A 15743-nucleotide genomic window follows, 5' to 3' on the forward strand; every position below is an offset into this window, starting at 1 on the left:
AAACTCATAATTTTTTGGCCTAAATCATCTCCTAATGATGCAAATGGTTCACATTTTTGTGTTACCTGAAAAATGACTTAGGCAATTATTTTATCTGTTGAAGCTCATTGATGGACCATGGCTTGTTTTGTAAAATGTAACTACAAAAATGACAGGAAAAGTCTACTAGAACTGCTAAAGTCTATTTGATGGTTAATGAGAGGCACTTCAAATTATGGCAGTTGTTAGCAGAGTTTGAAAGTGATTGTTTAATTCTGAATAAAGACACATCTCAAATGATAAGAGGGTGTGCACACTTATGCAACCAATTATCTAAGTCATTTCTCTCTTGAATATATGTATTTGATTTCAGTAGAGCCACATTAATGTTGGAAAATATTGTTCATGAAAACGTAACATTTACGGACCAAAGCTTGTTAAATGCTACAAGGGCAAGTCCATTTGAATATCATCTGCATAAAAGCGGAAGAAGATGCTGTGTTTTCTAAAAATGCAACCTAGGGGGTGCAAGTACAACATAAATAAAATTGGCCCAAGGATTGAGCTCTGAGGCATTCCGCTGTGGAGGACAAGGGCGTGACACAGAAACTTCTCTTTGACAAATAAGACCTAAAAAACTACAGAACTGAACCTTTGTAATATATCATAACACACTTGAATCAACAATATACAGTTATTATAAACGTAACAGTAATAATCCCAAAGTGCATCTATAGCGGTGTATCCAAAAGTCAAAATAGTAAATTAATCATTTAAGTTTCGTTCGTGCAGTCTGTGTTTGTTGACTGCAAACTTTATTACAACAAATCACAAATGGTCTGTCTTACCCTCTCACTGACAACCTGTTGACATGAAGGGAACATTGCGTGGAAATATTCCCTCACTTGTTGACGCACTTATCAGCCGCCAAGAGAGCCTAATGGAGATGTCAGGGGCTTCGGATCACAAAAGGAGGAGCGTCTCTGATAAAGTAAGAAAAAAGAAAACGGTTCTGTCGACAGAGCGAGAGAAAGAGAGACAGAAGCGGCCGTCTCCATTTCCGCAGAGTTAAAAGGTGGCCCCTGTACAAATGAAACTCAATTTCACGCCACATTATCCCTCCCTGTTCTCTTGCCTGCCTTTCATTTTCATTAAGACCAGAGACAATCATAAATTAATAATTACTGCCGAATGTCTAAGCGCAGGCCACAGTGCTGCAACCATCAACGGACCCCCACTCCCCCCACCCGTCGCCTCCGTGGGCCTCCATGTTCATGCTTGCAAAATGTTAATTTAGGTAATGTGGCCGCGGCCCTTGTCAGATGAAAGTGTTTTGTAGCTGGCCTAATACATAATGGTCCATCTGATTAGATGACAGCGGGCCTATCAGACCGTCCTAATGTGCGCACGTGCGAGCACGCCGCCTCCACGTTAATATCGTTGAATAGAGAATTACATCTTGCCAGGCTAACCTCGCAGTATAAATAAAACACGGGGATGTTTTGGAGCTTCAAAAACAACAAACATGCATTTATAATAGTCACGGAAAGATCATCTTAGGCTTTAAAATCACGTGGCACCATGCCATATTATACGCAAGTACACACGAAAAACTGCTTTTTAAGAATGATTTGGGGGGGCGTGTTATACACGTGATTTTATGGTATATGTTTAAAACAAATAAGAAATTCAAGCGATGAAAACTTTCACAAAATCACAATGAAAGAAATGAAAACAAAAAGAAATTGTAAAAATGGCTTGAATTTCTTAAATTATTTTGAGACAAGTTTTATATTTAAAAAAAAAACTTTATTGATTTTTATAAAGTAAAAATTTAAGAAAATAAAACAATTACACTTAAATAAATAAATAATTTATAATGGCATTAAATTGTTCTTATTTTTAACATTATTTTCTGTTGATTTTTTTTTAAATCAAAAAGTTTTTTGTTTTTCAAATTGACTTTTGTTTTTGTTTGATACCGAGTACAGATACCTGTCGTACTTTTGATATATAAAAATTTATGAACACAATGCCAAAAAGCTTCCTTTGTGACGCAGAAGATGAGACCCTGATGTGTGAAACTGCCACACTGTAGCACCAACTACTGCAGAGGAGAACTTACTCAATGTCAGATTTTATTTTTATTTTTTTTGCCTGAAGTACCTCCATGGAAACACGATACCTTGAAATAAGGCCATTATCGCCTGATATGATACCGAGCATTAGTACTTTTCGATCTCTAGTTTAAAAAATATATTTTTGGTATTTTTTAAATATACTTTTACCGTATTTTTAAAAATATATTTTAAGAATATATATTTTTTATATTGACATAATACATTAATTGTGCGTTTTTCAATATAATGTTTTTTTTGTTATAATTTATAATACATTTTTGTTTAGATATATATTAATTATTTTTTGGGGTTGTTTTTTTCATATCTTTTTTCTTACATTCCGTTATATTAATATTATATTTATTAAATAAAATACATTTTCTATTAGAACACTGCATAAAAATTTAACTAGCGATTAATTTTTTCCTTTTGATTAAAACCCCACTGTTTTATTATATTATTTTTGTTATTACTACAGAACCATAATTCCTAAAGTGAAGGTCGTGAAGTATTTGACGACAGTTCCGTTGAGAATCAAGGGTCAGTGGAGTGCTAAAAATTTAATAACATTCTTGCTACGATGCAAATTCCCGACTGAAATTTGTGAAGAACTGTTGAAGTGACTGGTACGCATAGTCTTGCACGTGAAGCTCACATTTGCTAGCAATTGGATGAAAGCTGTGGGTCAATTCTGTCTTGGACGCATCCTTAAAAAAGGTCAAAATGGCCCGAAAATGTCGGCTTGACAGGAAACAAATGCTGAGGTTTTTTTTTTAAATTAATTATCCTTATGTAGATGATGTCTCAATGAGAATATCAAGTAAACAATGCGTTGCATGCTTTGAATATGCAATGAGCGTCATGTTCTTAAAAAAAAAAAAAAGCAACAACGATGCACATTTGGTATTTAAAGTGTTTGTGCCTCGTGGTCAAATTTGTAGCGAGCCGGTTTATTACAAAATGTGCACTGATATGAAACATGTAGCTGCGGGGCCCCGTGAGTGCATTCATCACGTAAAAAGAAATAAATATAATATCATAGCGCACAGGAAGTGAGTACAAAAAGCAACGTGAAGCGCTGAGTCATTAAATGGATGACTTCTTTCACTTGAGGGGCGACTTGCGGGCGTTCATGACTGACCGCCCGTCGTGTGTCATATTGCTCTTTCAAGGTTGGTTGAAACTTAAACCTTATTTTGCTTAAAAGAAAAAATAAGAAGCTTGAAATAGTGCAGTCCTTGAATGTGAACAATGCGCCATTGAATTATGCAACAATCGGTCAATTATTCATTCGGGCGGCTGTGTTACAGCCGTGCTTTAAAAAGCATGCAAAATGGGAATGGGCCCCAGCATGCTGTGTCGACACTTTTCACTCAGAAATGCTTACGGGAGAAATTTGTCTCTCCATGTCGATTTCATATTCCGTGCGCATTTTAAGAGCGGGAACTCTACAACCATCCTTGTGGGCTTTGAATAATTAGTCACGACAAGAAACATAGTCGTTGGGAAAACAAACACACAAGAAAGTGTTTGTAAAATAATTGAATACAAAATGTTAACTTAAAAAGATTGTAAAAAGAAAATACAAACATTTGGCCAAATATTTTTTTTCACGAGCACGTCATTTTCACCAAGCAACAAGGTTTGACAGGATTTGCTTCAGTACAGTTAACATGTATTGGAAAAACTGAGACCTGTATCAAATCATATTTTTAAGGCTTCGGGTGACTGCAGTGTGGTAACTTCTGATATGACGATATTTAGCGGGGGCAGTATTAGTAGCGAAGGCTAATTATATGGACACTGTGCCCTGAGAGAGAACGATACAGCACATTGTGATATCAGTGCAACACTTTCAATACAGGTCTTGCATTAGATTAGATTTTTTACCTCAGGTACAGATTACACAGTGATCAATGCAATATTATGTAACGCAGTACTCAAAGATTAGCATATGTAGCAATAGTATCTTGCTGCTGATTGTGCAGTACCAATCATGGTACCAATTAACAGCACGGGTACCAGTGGTCCCTGTTTGTGTTTTTGTTTCCTACAATGGCAACGTAACCTAATGTACGAACGTCGACCGTATGCTAACATTAAGCTATGCTAACACTAGCTCAGTGGGACTCGAATCTGTCTGATGGCTCCACTTGCTGCTATTATGACCACTACTTCAATGGATTGTGTTTTTTTTGTTTGTTATACAGGAGATTTTTAAAAACGGTTGCACTTCATAATTCACATTTTGTACTCTGTATTTGTGTGTTACTTGTATGCAATTTTTACTTTGTTCTGTCATTTTATCCTTTGGGGCTACAGATGGAAACTAGCATAGTGCTAAAACTGGTGCAGCCATCTTTTAATGTTATTGCACATTGTTCTTTAAAGAGACAGTACTTGAAAAATCCACTTTTTGGAGGTTTTAGCCATGTTTTAGCCAAAAATGCAAATTCCTCACCAAAAACATCACCAAAGTGACGTTTTCTTCCATTCACCCCTCTATGAGAAATTCTAGGTCATTCTGCTCTCCAAGCTCTAGCCCCTCCCAACCCGAGAAAATGAGCGGTTGCTCACTCTATGATGTCACCAGGTGCGGGCCCACCCCCACGCCGCCTATGCGGACTAAACACACGGCCACTTTCACTGAGATCCCCATACTGGCAGGATAGTGATAAAAGTAGCCTTTATCAGTAAACATTCTGTCATTTTACTTTTGCGTTGAAAAAATAGCCAGCAAAATACCTAATATTTCATTAAAAATTACATTGCCATGGTGTCAAAGGTAAGCTTTAATCATTATATGCCTTTAGTTAACTGTGGAAGAGCTTAAAATATGTGTTGTAATAATTAAACTAAACTAAACTGAGGTCTGGTCAACTGGTGGAGCCCATAGTTCAAAGCAAACATGGTGTATCAGCCTTTACCTGTTATGCTGCATGCAAATAGAATAAGCTGCCAACAATTGAAGTCAGCCCCAAGTGTAAATTATTTTAAATTATTATTAATTATTTTCCAACCATAAGTAAAAAACATTTTTTTTTAAAGCATTTCTAAAACCAATGTTTCAGAAATCTCGTTCTTGTGCTGTATGTTCTTTTAGTAATTTTATTAAGCTACTTATTTCATTAAGTTGCTTTTAAATGTCGAAATAATTATTTTTTATTATGTAAAGCACCCATGCAGCAAATCTGGCAAGTTTTTACCAATCCAAATGGAACATCATTCCATCTATGATGAGCGTTATGAAACATGTTGCGACATGTCGGTGGTGTGTTTTGGCAAATTAGCGTCATACACTTCAAAGAACACTGGGAATAATTTATTTACAGTCAGTTTGGTCACACCCTCATTTACATAACGTGTGGGTCTCCAATTAGCCTAAAAAAACACACACATGGAAGTCAAAGGTGCGCACCCCCATCCCAGAAACACTCCCAAAGGGTAAAGGATTATTCATATACATTTTCTTTCACTGCTATACAAAGAGAAGAACAATATGCTCAGTCATTTTCAACAGTACAGCATACTTGCATTTTTTTTTTTTTGGGGTAACCCCCTCCCCACCCCTTACATATATGGAAAAAAGTGAGGGCGCACCCCCTTTCTCACGCTCACATGGTTTTATTGTCAACATTATTGGAAGTACAATGAAGAGATGATTTTGAGAGGGAAAAACAAGAAGTTATATAAGTTATCAGTGATAAAACACACAAGGTAGGCCTCTTCTTCTTCTTCTGATTGGAACACATAGGCTCAAAAGTGACATCGGGTTATTTCTATAAGAATATACACGCACGTTGAAAAGTCTTTGAGGGACAAAAGTTCACTTTTTATCCAATGGGATTGCAGGAAAAGTCATGGGGAAAAAAAGAAGCTATTTTCCGGGAAAACGTGTTGCACAAACAATATCAGATCGAGTTTCTTGTTTCTCTTTTTAAAAAAGAAAAAGAATGTGCAGATTTTGAGGGCTCAAAATCATCCAAAATGTACAGCAAAATTCCAAGAAATATGGTCTCTGTTACAAAGTTTACAGTACGAGCGTACAAGAGGAAAAAGTCTTCAATTTGAAACTTTTTTTTATGTGTTGGTGAGTAAAACCCTTTACGTGTTCATCACAATATAGGATTTATTAAATATCATAATTCCAGGACAAACATTTACATCATGCCTGCATGCTTTCTCAACAAAGTGGCAGCTATCGGAGAGAATGATGGCTCAGGAATACAACAGAAAACAAACCCAAAAAATAAAAGAAGTTTATAGAAACGGTGGTATTGTATGCCTAGTAGTTCTACTGCATGACATTATATATACACATATATCAATCTGCTCCAGTTATCACTGTTAGCATTGTATGTACAACAATGGTAGAAAGGAAACTTGATTGTATTGTCATCTAAGAAAAAACATTTTCATCTCAACATTTTTCAAAACCATTTTTCCATGTTTTCTGTTTGTGTCTCAAAATTCAAATTTGAAATATAAAAATGGGCAAATTCATGTCACTGGTATTAGAAACAAATCTGCTGCGGTTGGATGAGTCGGTACCAACGTTTGACTGTGCTCAGCATGTACGACCCGAAGCGGCTTTTTTTCCGGTCCGAACTATCTGAAATCCCGGGGAGAGAAAAACTTGCTCTTATTCTACATTCAGACACACCTCCCTCCAGCATTTTCTTTCAGCAGCAGCTCCACGTCGTCCCAAAAACCAAATCACCCTGGAAATGGACTCTGGAGAATCTTTTCCATCCTTTGTTTCTGTCTTTTTTTTTTCTTCCCTTTTCCCACCAGGTTTCCTCCATGTACGTAGCTCCTGTCGGCGCTTTTAGTACATCACTGCGGTTTTCAGGAAGAGTCTTCCATCTGCAACACAAAGACGACAATTAGCCACCGGTGATGAAGGACGAGATGGGTCACAGACGTTAACATCCTCCAAACATCTAGCACAGCACTTCTCAAACTTTTTACACCAAGTACCACCTACAAAATTTCTTAGTTCTTCAAGTGACACCGTCAAGACCAATATTAGAATTCTGTAGCGTATTCATCAAAAGGAGACAAAGTAAAATACAATGGAACTGCACTTAGACAGTAATTTTTTCACGTACCACAAGAGGGAGCCTGTAGTGGTAGACCTGTAGCATTATAGGGTACTTCATATTTCTGAAAATGTAATAACGCCTGAAAATGTCAAATATTATTATATATTTTGATATCATGTATATTATATCCTATACCAAAAGTCTTTGCGGCAGAGCAGTTCTAATCAAGTGGGCGGAGCTTGCTTTGATTAACTCTCTGCAGAGTTGGATTAACACTAAATAAATCAACTCTGTCAAACAAGTCCAACACTGACCTCCATTTAAATCGGTGATAAAAATACACTTTAGCATAAGCGGCATATAAGCTATTTGGTTGCATAGAGATGTTGATGCAGTGGGTTGGTGGGGCGGCAGGGTTATAATAATGTTTTCTTCTTCTCCATTTTAGTCAGACTTTATTTAGTTTTGACTTTAAAATTTCAGTTCGTTTAAATTTTTTGTAGAGTGTGTTTTTATTCTTCTTTAAATGATTCATTTGAGTTTTTAATTCCTTGTAAAAATATATTTTTGGAGTATTTCTTGAGTGCAAAAGACAATTTGAAAAAAAGGTCACAAGTATTGTGTCAAATAAATTACCTGGATTTAAATAAATTACCTAATAACCTAGATAAAAATAAACTACCTAATAAACTACCTAGATAAAATAAATTACCTAACGGCTCTTCAACCTTACTTCTTCTGTACAGCCGCAAAAAATGGCAAAAATAAAAACAAAGGACATTTTCACCAGTTAGTTTTAGTTGATTTAATAAAAGTAAAATATAGTTAGACCTAGTTATCTTTTTCTTTTTTTTTTAAAGCATTCCCGTGTTTATTTATTTTTGTTAACGAAAATATATATTTAGCAATTTTAGTTGTTATATTCATGTGTTCGTTAACTATAATAGCATTTGTAAGGGGGCAATTTGTGTTTGGTGTTGTGCGTTGCATGCACCACACACGAACTGACATTGACAAGTGTAACCTGGCGTCTTGATGATGAAGTGCTGCCTCCACGAGTGAAATGGGCTTTGGGATTTAATTTGAATTTTTAGCCACCTGCTCAAAAACATGATGTTTATTAGCTGTTGATTTCAAAACTCGGTTTATTAAAAAATAAATAAAACTTCATTCAACGTATTTATCGGAAGCGGCGCGCTACCTTCAGACAGCGCTAACCTAACGAGCTTTGTCCATTTCCTGCGAGAACGTGCTCCTCTCGGAAACACCGCGGCGGTAAAAGCGTCTGTCAGGAAGCTTGTCAGATGTTTATTACCTTTCCTCTGCCAGAGGAGCGCTACGGTAATGCCTTTAACGTGGCGTCCGCCTCTCTACGGCAGCGCGGCGGCTAAATAATTCAATGCTGAAGACAAAACGCATACAAAGACATTTAGCGGCGCGAGATGTTAGACTTGACGGCGGACATGGCAATCAAGTCATGCTGTATGGTGGCTGAGGAGCTTCAAATCGGGTTAAATCATTTGTAAGTGAGATAAGGAATTTTCATTGTATGCTGACGTCAATTCAAGAAGAAGAAGAATGTGTGCAAAATATACATATATATCACTACGATCAAATGATAAGCACGTATCTCCAAACAAAGATTCATCTTTTCTTTCAACTCTTATTAAATGCTTAAAATGTTTGAAGATTGATGCTTGTTATTGGATAGTGATGATATATATATATATATATATATATACAAATTTAAACAATTTTTCCCTTCCCCATTTTTCTATGACTGTAATTCCCGTGCTAAACGTAAAAAAAAAAAGTACGACATTTTGTTTTTACAAAACGTCCTCATCAAAACTTCAGTATTTTTACATTGAAATTGAGATTGGAAAAACAAAAGTTCATTAAAGAGAATACATATTTCATTAGATGCTAAATAAAACAAAGGGATTTTTTTCGGCCTCTCTCAGCATAAAAAAAAATCCTTTGAAAGATTAATTAATACATGTAAATTATGCAAATTATGCCCGTGCAAATATTTTATGAAGACAATTAAGGGATTCATTAATTACAGTCGTTTTTTTCCATCCCTTTCCTTTTGTTTCGGCGACATTCATTCCTTAAATTTTTTATTTCACTTGAACTGTTTTGATGTTAAATCTACCAACAACAACGACAACAACAACGATGACGGCAACAACAAAAAAAAGAACGTTCGAGACAGCAGATATTCAAGATGGTGGTGGTGGTTGTGGTGCCCCGCCTGCCAAAAGAGCTTTGCTCCCTCTTGGAAGCCATTCAAAACACAGCGAAAAGCAATTAATAAACACCGACTGTGTTCATATTGCAGAATTAGAGAAGTGTGACAAAAGACAAATAGAAATAATTAGTTTGCTAAAAATTACGCCCTCATTACCGCCCCTACCCCCCCACCTCCTTGAATCCCTGAGTTAGGAGAATATACCAACACATTCACTCTGCTGATACGTCGCGCTCCCCCTTCCTCTTTATTTAGTTATTTATTTCCCTCTGTGTAATTTATCAACCTCATTTTTTTTTGTTTGCCATTGGAGGTTAATTATACAGCCAGGCTGGCAGAATAGAGCGCAGGAGGAGACACGGGTGGCAGACAAATGCTTCACTAATTGAACAAAAAGCACAAAAATGCAGCCTGTATTTTTAATGAATTCATTCCTTAATTTATTTATTTCACTTGCTTGTCCAACGCGGCCAAGTGATCAAGTCTCACGGTTTTATGAGGGAAAGGAAAAAAAATGTTTTATATTAAAACTCTCTGACATAAGTTTACAGTGGAATGTAGCTTTACTACACTAGTGCTTAGTTTCTTTTTCTCTCAGTATGATGTCACGAGAAGGGTACGAGTGATGACCAAAGTCAGGAATGTACCACTGCACCATACACGTTTTTTTTTCTATCCTCAGTTATTTGCTGAAAATCTTGCCTATACATTTTATCTTGGTTCTGAAATGCCCTAAAAAGCAACAAACCCTAAAAGAAAGGTAGTTGCAAAAAAAAAAAATTTTTTTAATTGCTTTATATGTTAGGGAGGAGCTAACTTAAACCTAAAATGTGAAAGTAGAAACAAAAGAGTTGTCACCGCATAAACAAACAACAAAGTGCATTTTAACATCAAATCATCTGCCATCCCTTTTTAGAAGAATGTAAGATTTCCCTATATGTTAAAATGGGAAGAAGGTTTAGGTTTTAATGGTGCGAATAGCGAGGGTCGACTATACAGTAAATAAACGAGTTGTTTCAATACATTGGATCGATCCAACATTTGATCGGATCAGTGATTGGTTATCTTTTTTTTTTTTAACTCACTGATTGCCGATCGGCTCCAAAATCTTGATTGTGTAAAACCTAATTCGATTTAACTATTGTGGGATCATTGTTTGGCATAAATGATTTAAACTATTAATATAAAAAATTATAAACCTTTTGGAGAGGCATCGCTTATACGGCAAGGCTTGGTGCTATCATCTGGTTGCCAGTGCAGTATGAGCAACACAATTAGTTAAAAATAAATGAAATTAACGTAAATAGCATGGAGCTGCAAGCATAATAGCTAATGACTAATGTGGAATCCTTAACAACAAATGGCAACATTTTTAATAGTTTTGGTTTATTTAGGTTTTATTATATAGTGTTGAACACTTATCTGTACTATATGGAAGCCCATTGCCAGCAGTAAAAAAAAAAACTTTCACTTGTCAGAGGCCCATTTCCGCCAGTGGGGAAAAAAAAGTTTTTTTTTTTACTTTTTTTTGGACTCAGAAGCCTATTTACGCTAACCTTGAATTCTCGCGGTATTTGTATTTGTGAGTTCACAAACTCCGGAGAATACATCTTGTACCGAGCCCGTTGATTTCCACCCATCGGAACAATCACAGAGCGACATTGTGTTTGGGGCGTGATATGCAGCTGTGACGAAACCAGGAAGTCAGCGCCGCCGCCGGAGCACACAAACAAACAAACCTAACATGGACGAATGGACGCTGCAATTATTTCTGTTCTTCTTCTCTGCAGAATTAATTGTTGAATGTTGAATAGCGAGAGGCGCTTTGTGCATTTTTAGCTGGTAAAGATATTCTCCCCCCCTCGACGAGAACGAAGACAACATTTTCATCCGTGGCTGTGATTGGTCAAAACAAACGTGCCAATGCCGCATCGTCGAATCAGCTCGAAGTATTGTACAGAACCCGAGCAAATCACCGCGGAGCAGTCCCAGATTGAAATTGTGGAGAACTCCCTTGAGTGAATCACAATTATTACACTATTGCCAGATTATATTTACGTCAGTGAAAAAAAAAATATTTTTTAACATTTTTTTTTATTAAAGTCCACTGGCAGAAATGTGCTTCTGACATTGAAAAAAAAAAATATATATATAAAGAAAGAAAAACAACTCCTTTTTTTTCTGCTGGCGGAAATGGACTTCCATATACTGAGTATGTAAAAAATTTACTTGAGATAATTTTTTTAAAGGTAAAAACTGCTTTGAAATGACAACTTGGAAATCAGACTCACTCAACAGTGTTACAGCAGACGGTATTCAAATTTTCTATTAAATAAGGCACCGTGATGACTTTTGGATGTGTGTGTTACCTTTGCATTTAACGTGACACCAAATAGTGAGTGAATTACATTTAATTAAAAGAGTAGTCACGGTTTCTTTCCATTGTGTTTGCCTTTTTCACAAATGTAACTTTTTGTTCTGTGGAGGCGAACAATTTCCACGTCAAATTCCGATTAAAGGTGCACCTCGCGCCCCGAGGCGTCTTAAAGCGACACGTCTTCGGCGTGATAATTGAGGATGTTTTAGCGCGGTGTCTTGTGTGTGCGTAAACACAGATAGCAGACGGCCCACTGAGGTTATCGCCGGTGTGCGCCCTTCCCCAAAAAAGCGCGCCCGACACTCCCCCCGGCCCCGGAGGCGAACAAACAAACAAAGCATTAAAAATGCACAAGGCTTATTCATAAAATGGATTGATTTGGCCTCTTTTATTGCTACCAAAGGGGAGATTCCGAAGCTTTTGGTGGTTTTATGACTCATTAGTATTTCCTGAGCGGTAAACAAACGCGTCTGCTTGTGCAAAGAAAGCTAACACACACATGCGCGCCGTTTGCTGCTTTTGACTGCATGGAGATGTTTGTCGCTATCTGGTTTTGTTTGTTCCAAGCATAGCAAATCCTGATAGCGACAGTTAGCAACATTTTAGCACAAGACAGGAAGACCCGAGGTGTAGGCGTAGCTCTGTTGGTTTGTTTGTTGGGTAGAACGATTATGCTGAAATTGCACTAGTTCAAATGGTGATGAGTCCCATGAACCAGAAATTAGCCTGGTAACTAACAAACCAACTAAAAAGAGCTACAAAAGTGCTAAACCCACTGCAAAATAAAATTGGTAATGTCTATACACTTGATGTGTTCAATAGAAAGTGGTGTGCTAGCTAACATAGGGAAACAAATACAAAAACAACTTTTTAGTTTAGTTTCTGTTTTTCATTTGAATGATGGAAATGTTCTACAATGAAACTCATTTAAAGTCTTTACGTCATTTTCCGCCAACCAGTGGCCTAGCTAAAATATTGACATATTCTTTGAAGGATTTTTTTTTCCTGTTTTCACCATTTAAGTTATAATACAACAGCCCCACACCACCACTGAATAAAAATGGTAGAGACCTGTCCATCTGGTACTAAAATTATTCTCCATGAATAAGGGAGTAACCTGCTAGCTAACATATAAGCAAACAAAAATGGTGAATTCAAGTGGTACAGACCCATCTCCTTTGTGCTAACTTTATCATCCATGAACCAAAAATTAGCCACATAGCTACTAGCACGGACATATAAACAGAATTTTCCAACATGTTTTGCCATTTAACTCATAATGGAAATCTTACACTCGGCTCAGAAGGCAAATAGTACAGTCCAATCATCTTGCATCATAATCTGTTTAACACATTTTTGTTTAGTTTGCTTGTCAGTACATTGGTTAAAATTTTCATAAGGTAAAATACAGTCCCAGGATTCTTTAAGGAAATTCAAAGGCAATCAAATTTTAAACTGAGTGCAATCTGTAAAATGTAAATTTCTTTAAAAAAAAAAGTTTGCTTTAGTAAGCCTTGAGCTATAATTCAATCTATGTTGCGATTTAAGACATTTAAAGTTAGCTGGCTGTTAGCGGGACAGAAATACGATGTGTTAATCTTTTGCCGCAATGTTTGTTTACATTTTGACAAAGTCAGCTTTGCGCTATTATAGTTCATCGCTGTGGTGTACAGGGAACATTACACCAGCTACAGAATAGAAAAATGTTTGGTTCAGTTCTATTAAGGGCTATTGTTTGTTTTTTTCTCCCTGAAAGCATTACAATGTCTCTAAAGAGAAGCGATGATCTTGACCCAGTACGGTGGCCCAGATGGTGAACAGCGATGGCCCAATGGCGGGCACACTAAATGTGTGTGTGTGTAAAAGAGGCAGAAGAGGAAAAAGAAAGAGATTTATAGTCTCATCTGAGCCCTTGTACCTTGTATTGTCCTTTCAGCATCTGTTCTTCCGCTGCTGCGGTCGCTCTCCATCTCAGGGGTCAGAGCGTCTGCGGCAGAAAAGAGATCAACGCCGTTAAACATCCTCCCGGCGTCCGGCCGGCGCAATGTCAGCAGTGCCGTCGCATCGTTCACTCGGAACGAGCAGCGGCGCCTCGGAGCCTCGCGGGCGAATGCGAGACATACTTTATCTATAATAATCTGTTGCTTGGAGTCACTCTACCTTAAAACGACAGCTTCAAAACCATTTACAGTGCATCCGAAAAGTATTCACAGAATTTCCCTTTTTTTTGTCATGGTAGTTTTTAATGTATGTGGAGATGGTTTCTTTAATGACAATTAACATTCTCTAATGTGGTTGCTTCAAAATGTTGAGTGTGTTTTTGTTTACACTCTGCCGATTTATTTGTTTCTTCTATTGTTGCTTAACTCCATAATACTATTTCCTTGCTTTTAAGTCCTCATAAATTGTAACATACCACAAACGTTGTTAACTCATTCAAGCCCAAAATGTATAAAATACGTTTTTTAATACTTTGTCCTGTATTTATACGTTTTTAATGTTTTTTTGTTTGTTTTTTATGCTAGAGCATACAGAAGGCTTTGATACAGCTTCTGACATAAGTCACTTAAAGCAATGGTAGTTATTACAAAAAAACGGCCAGCAGGTGGTAGCAGAGTATAAGAGAGCTTCAATGAAAATGGCTGGGAGTGAATGAGTTAAATATTATTTTGAAAAAGACACCTAGACACCTCCTGCCACTTTACTATACAGTGCCCTACTGATAGCGGTCTGTAGAATTTATTGATCAGTCATTGAGACCTCTCTCATGTTGTGCTTGTGCTGGCGTAGGTGCAAACTTGTCAGTTCCCAGTTCACCTGTACAAACCTTAAAAAAAAAAAACATACACACAATGTTTAGGCTATGAGTGTTGTGAGCATCTTTGAGCGAACATTTTCTAGTGACGCCACCGCTTCAGGCTATCGCTAGCAGAGTTAGCTTGTGGCTAAAATGGTAGCCGTGCTGAGGGGTGCGTTTGGACGTACGCTTCCAGCGTGCACTGCTTCACTCTGACCGTTCGGAAAACTCAGTATTTTTCAGAGCGCCTCAAAAAAGGCTGTGGACAAGGTGCACTCAATGCGTCAGGCAGTACAGATGGAAACAGTTCAAGCACAAGCTGCTAATTGGTTTATCGCATAGGCTGTGTTCGGGAATTAATGGGAGGGGAGCACGCCCTGCCTCTCAGAACAAACACACTCTTAGAGTGCTGATAAGGCATCAGTGTGAATTTCCAAAAGCACCTGAGATAACACAATACACTGCACAAACCTTAAAGGGGAAGATACCCCCCAGGCCCCCCCCCCAAAAAAAATCTTGACAATGTTACATGTGACCTCACTCATCTAAGCATGACATTCTGATTAATATTGCATTAGTGGAATATGAGTTATGAAGCAAAATCCAGCCATTTTTGTCCATCTCACTGAAGATGACATCACAGTTGCTCAGGGCTCAGGCAATGATAAATCACAGCTCACCTGTTTTCTGAAACTGAGCTGTGATTGGTTGTCTCATAATATTACATTTGTGGAATTTGAGTTAAGCAGCAAAATCCAGGTCGTTTTTGTTCATCTCAGGGGGTGTGAGCTGTAATTGGTCGTTGCCTAAGCAACTGTGATGTCATCTTCCGTTGACAGCAAGTGGCAAAATGGCCGACCACTGAGAAGGACAAAAATGGCTGGATTTTGCTTCATAACTCAAATTCCACAAATATAATAATAATCAGAATGTCAAGTTTAGACCAGTGAGGTCACATATAATACTGTTAAAAAATATTTAAGTTTGACTTCCACTTTAAAGTAAATTTATGGCTAGGATATGCCAACTAACTACTAGCCTCATCCTGTTTTGTACTGCTAGTTCAAAGAACTGCTTCAAAAGCGAACACGGCAATCAACAAAATTGCTTAAAATGCAAAAAAAAAAAAAAGGTTTATTGTTTGAAAAATCATCCTGTATCTAACCAGAGA

The 15743-nt window shown here is 37.2% G+C and overlaps 1 protein-coding gene across 4 annotated transcripts in view; it reads right to left on the reverse strand.

Annotated features, from left to right (window-relative positions):
- Positions 1 to 5405: 5405 nt before the first annotated feature.
- dachd (dachshund d) overlaps positions 5406 to 15743 on the reverse strand; it is a 163064-nt gene continuing 152726 nt past the window's right edge. For all 4 annotated transcript variants that reach the window (XM_086091350.1, XM_086091349.1, XM_086091346.1 and 1 more), the window contains exons 10-11: positions 13694 to 13762; positions 5406 to 6965 (exon numbers count right to left, since the gene is read on the reverse strand). In XM_086091350.1, the coding sequence (XP_085947476.1) occupies positions 6928 to 6965; positions 13694 to 13762 (107 nt within the window). In that variant the 3' untranslated portion in view covers positions 5406 to 6927. The remainder of the gene's footprint in view (positions 6966 to 13693; positions 13763 to 15743) is intronic.

This window comes from Leptonotus elevatus, chromosome 12 (genome assembly GCF_054856555.1).
Source record: "Leptonotus elevatus isolate MCC_2025b chromosome 12, RoL_Lele_1.0, whole genome shotgun sequence".
In the NCBI taxonomy this organism is placed as follows: domain Eukaryota; kingdom Metazoa; phylum Chordata; class Actinopteri; order Syngnathiformes; family Syngnathidae; genus Leptonotus; species Leptonotus elevatus.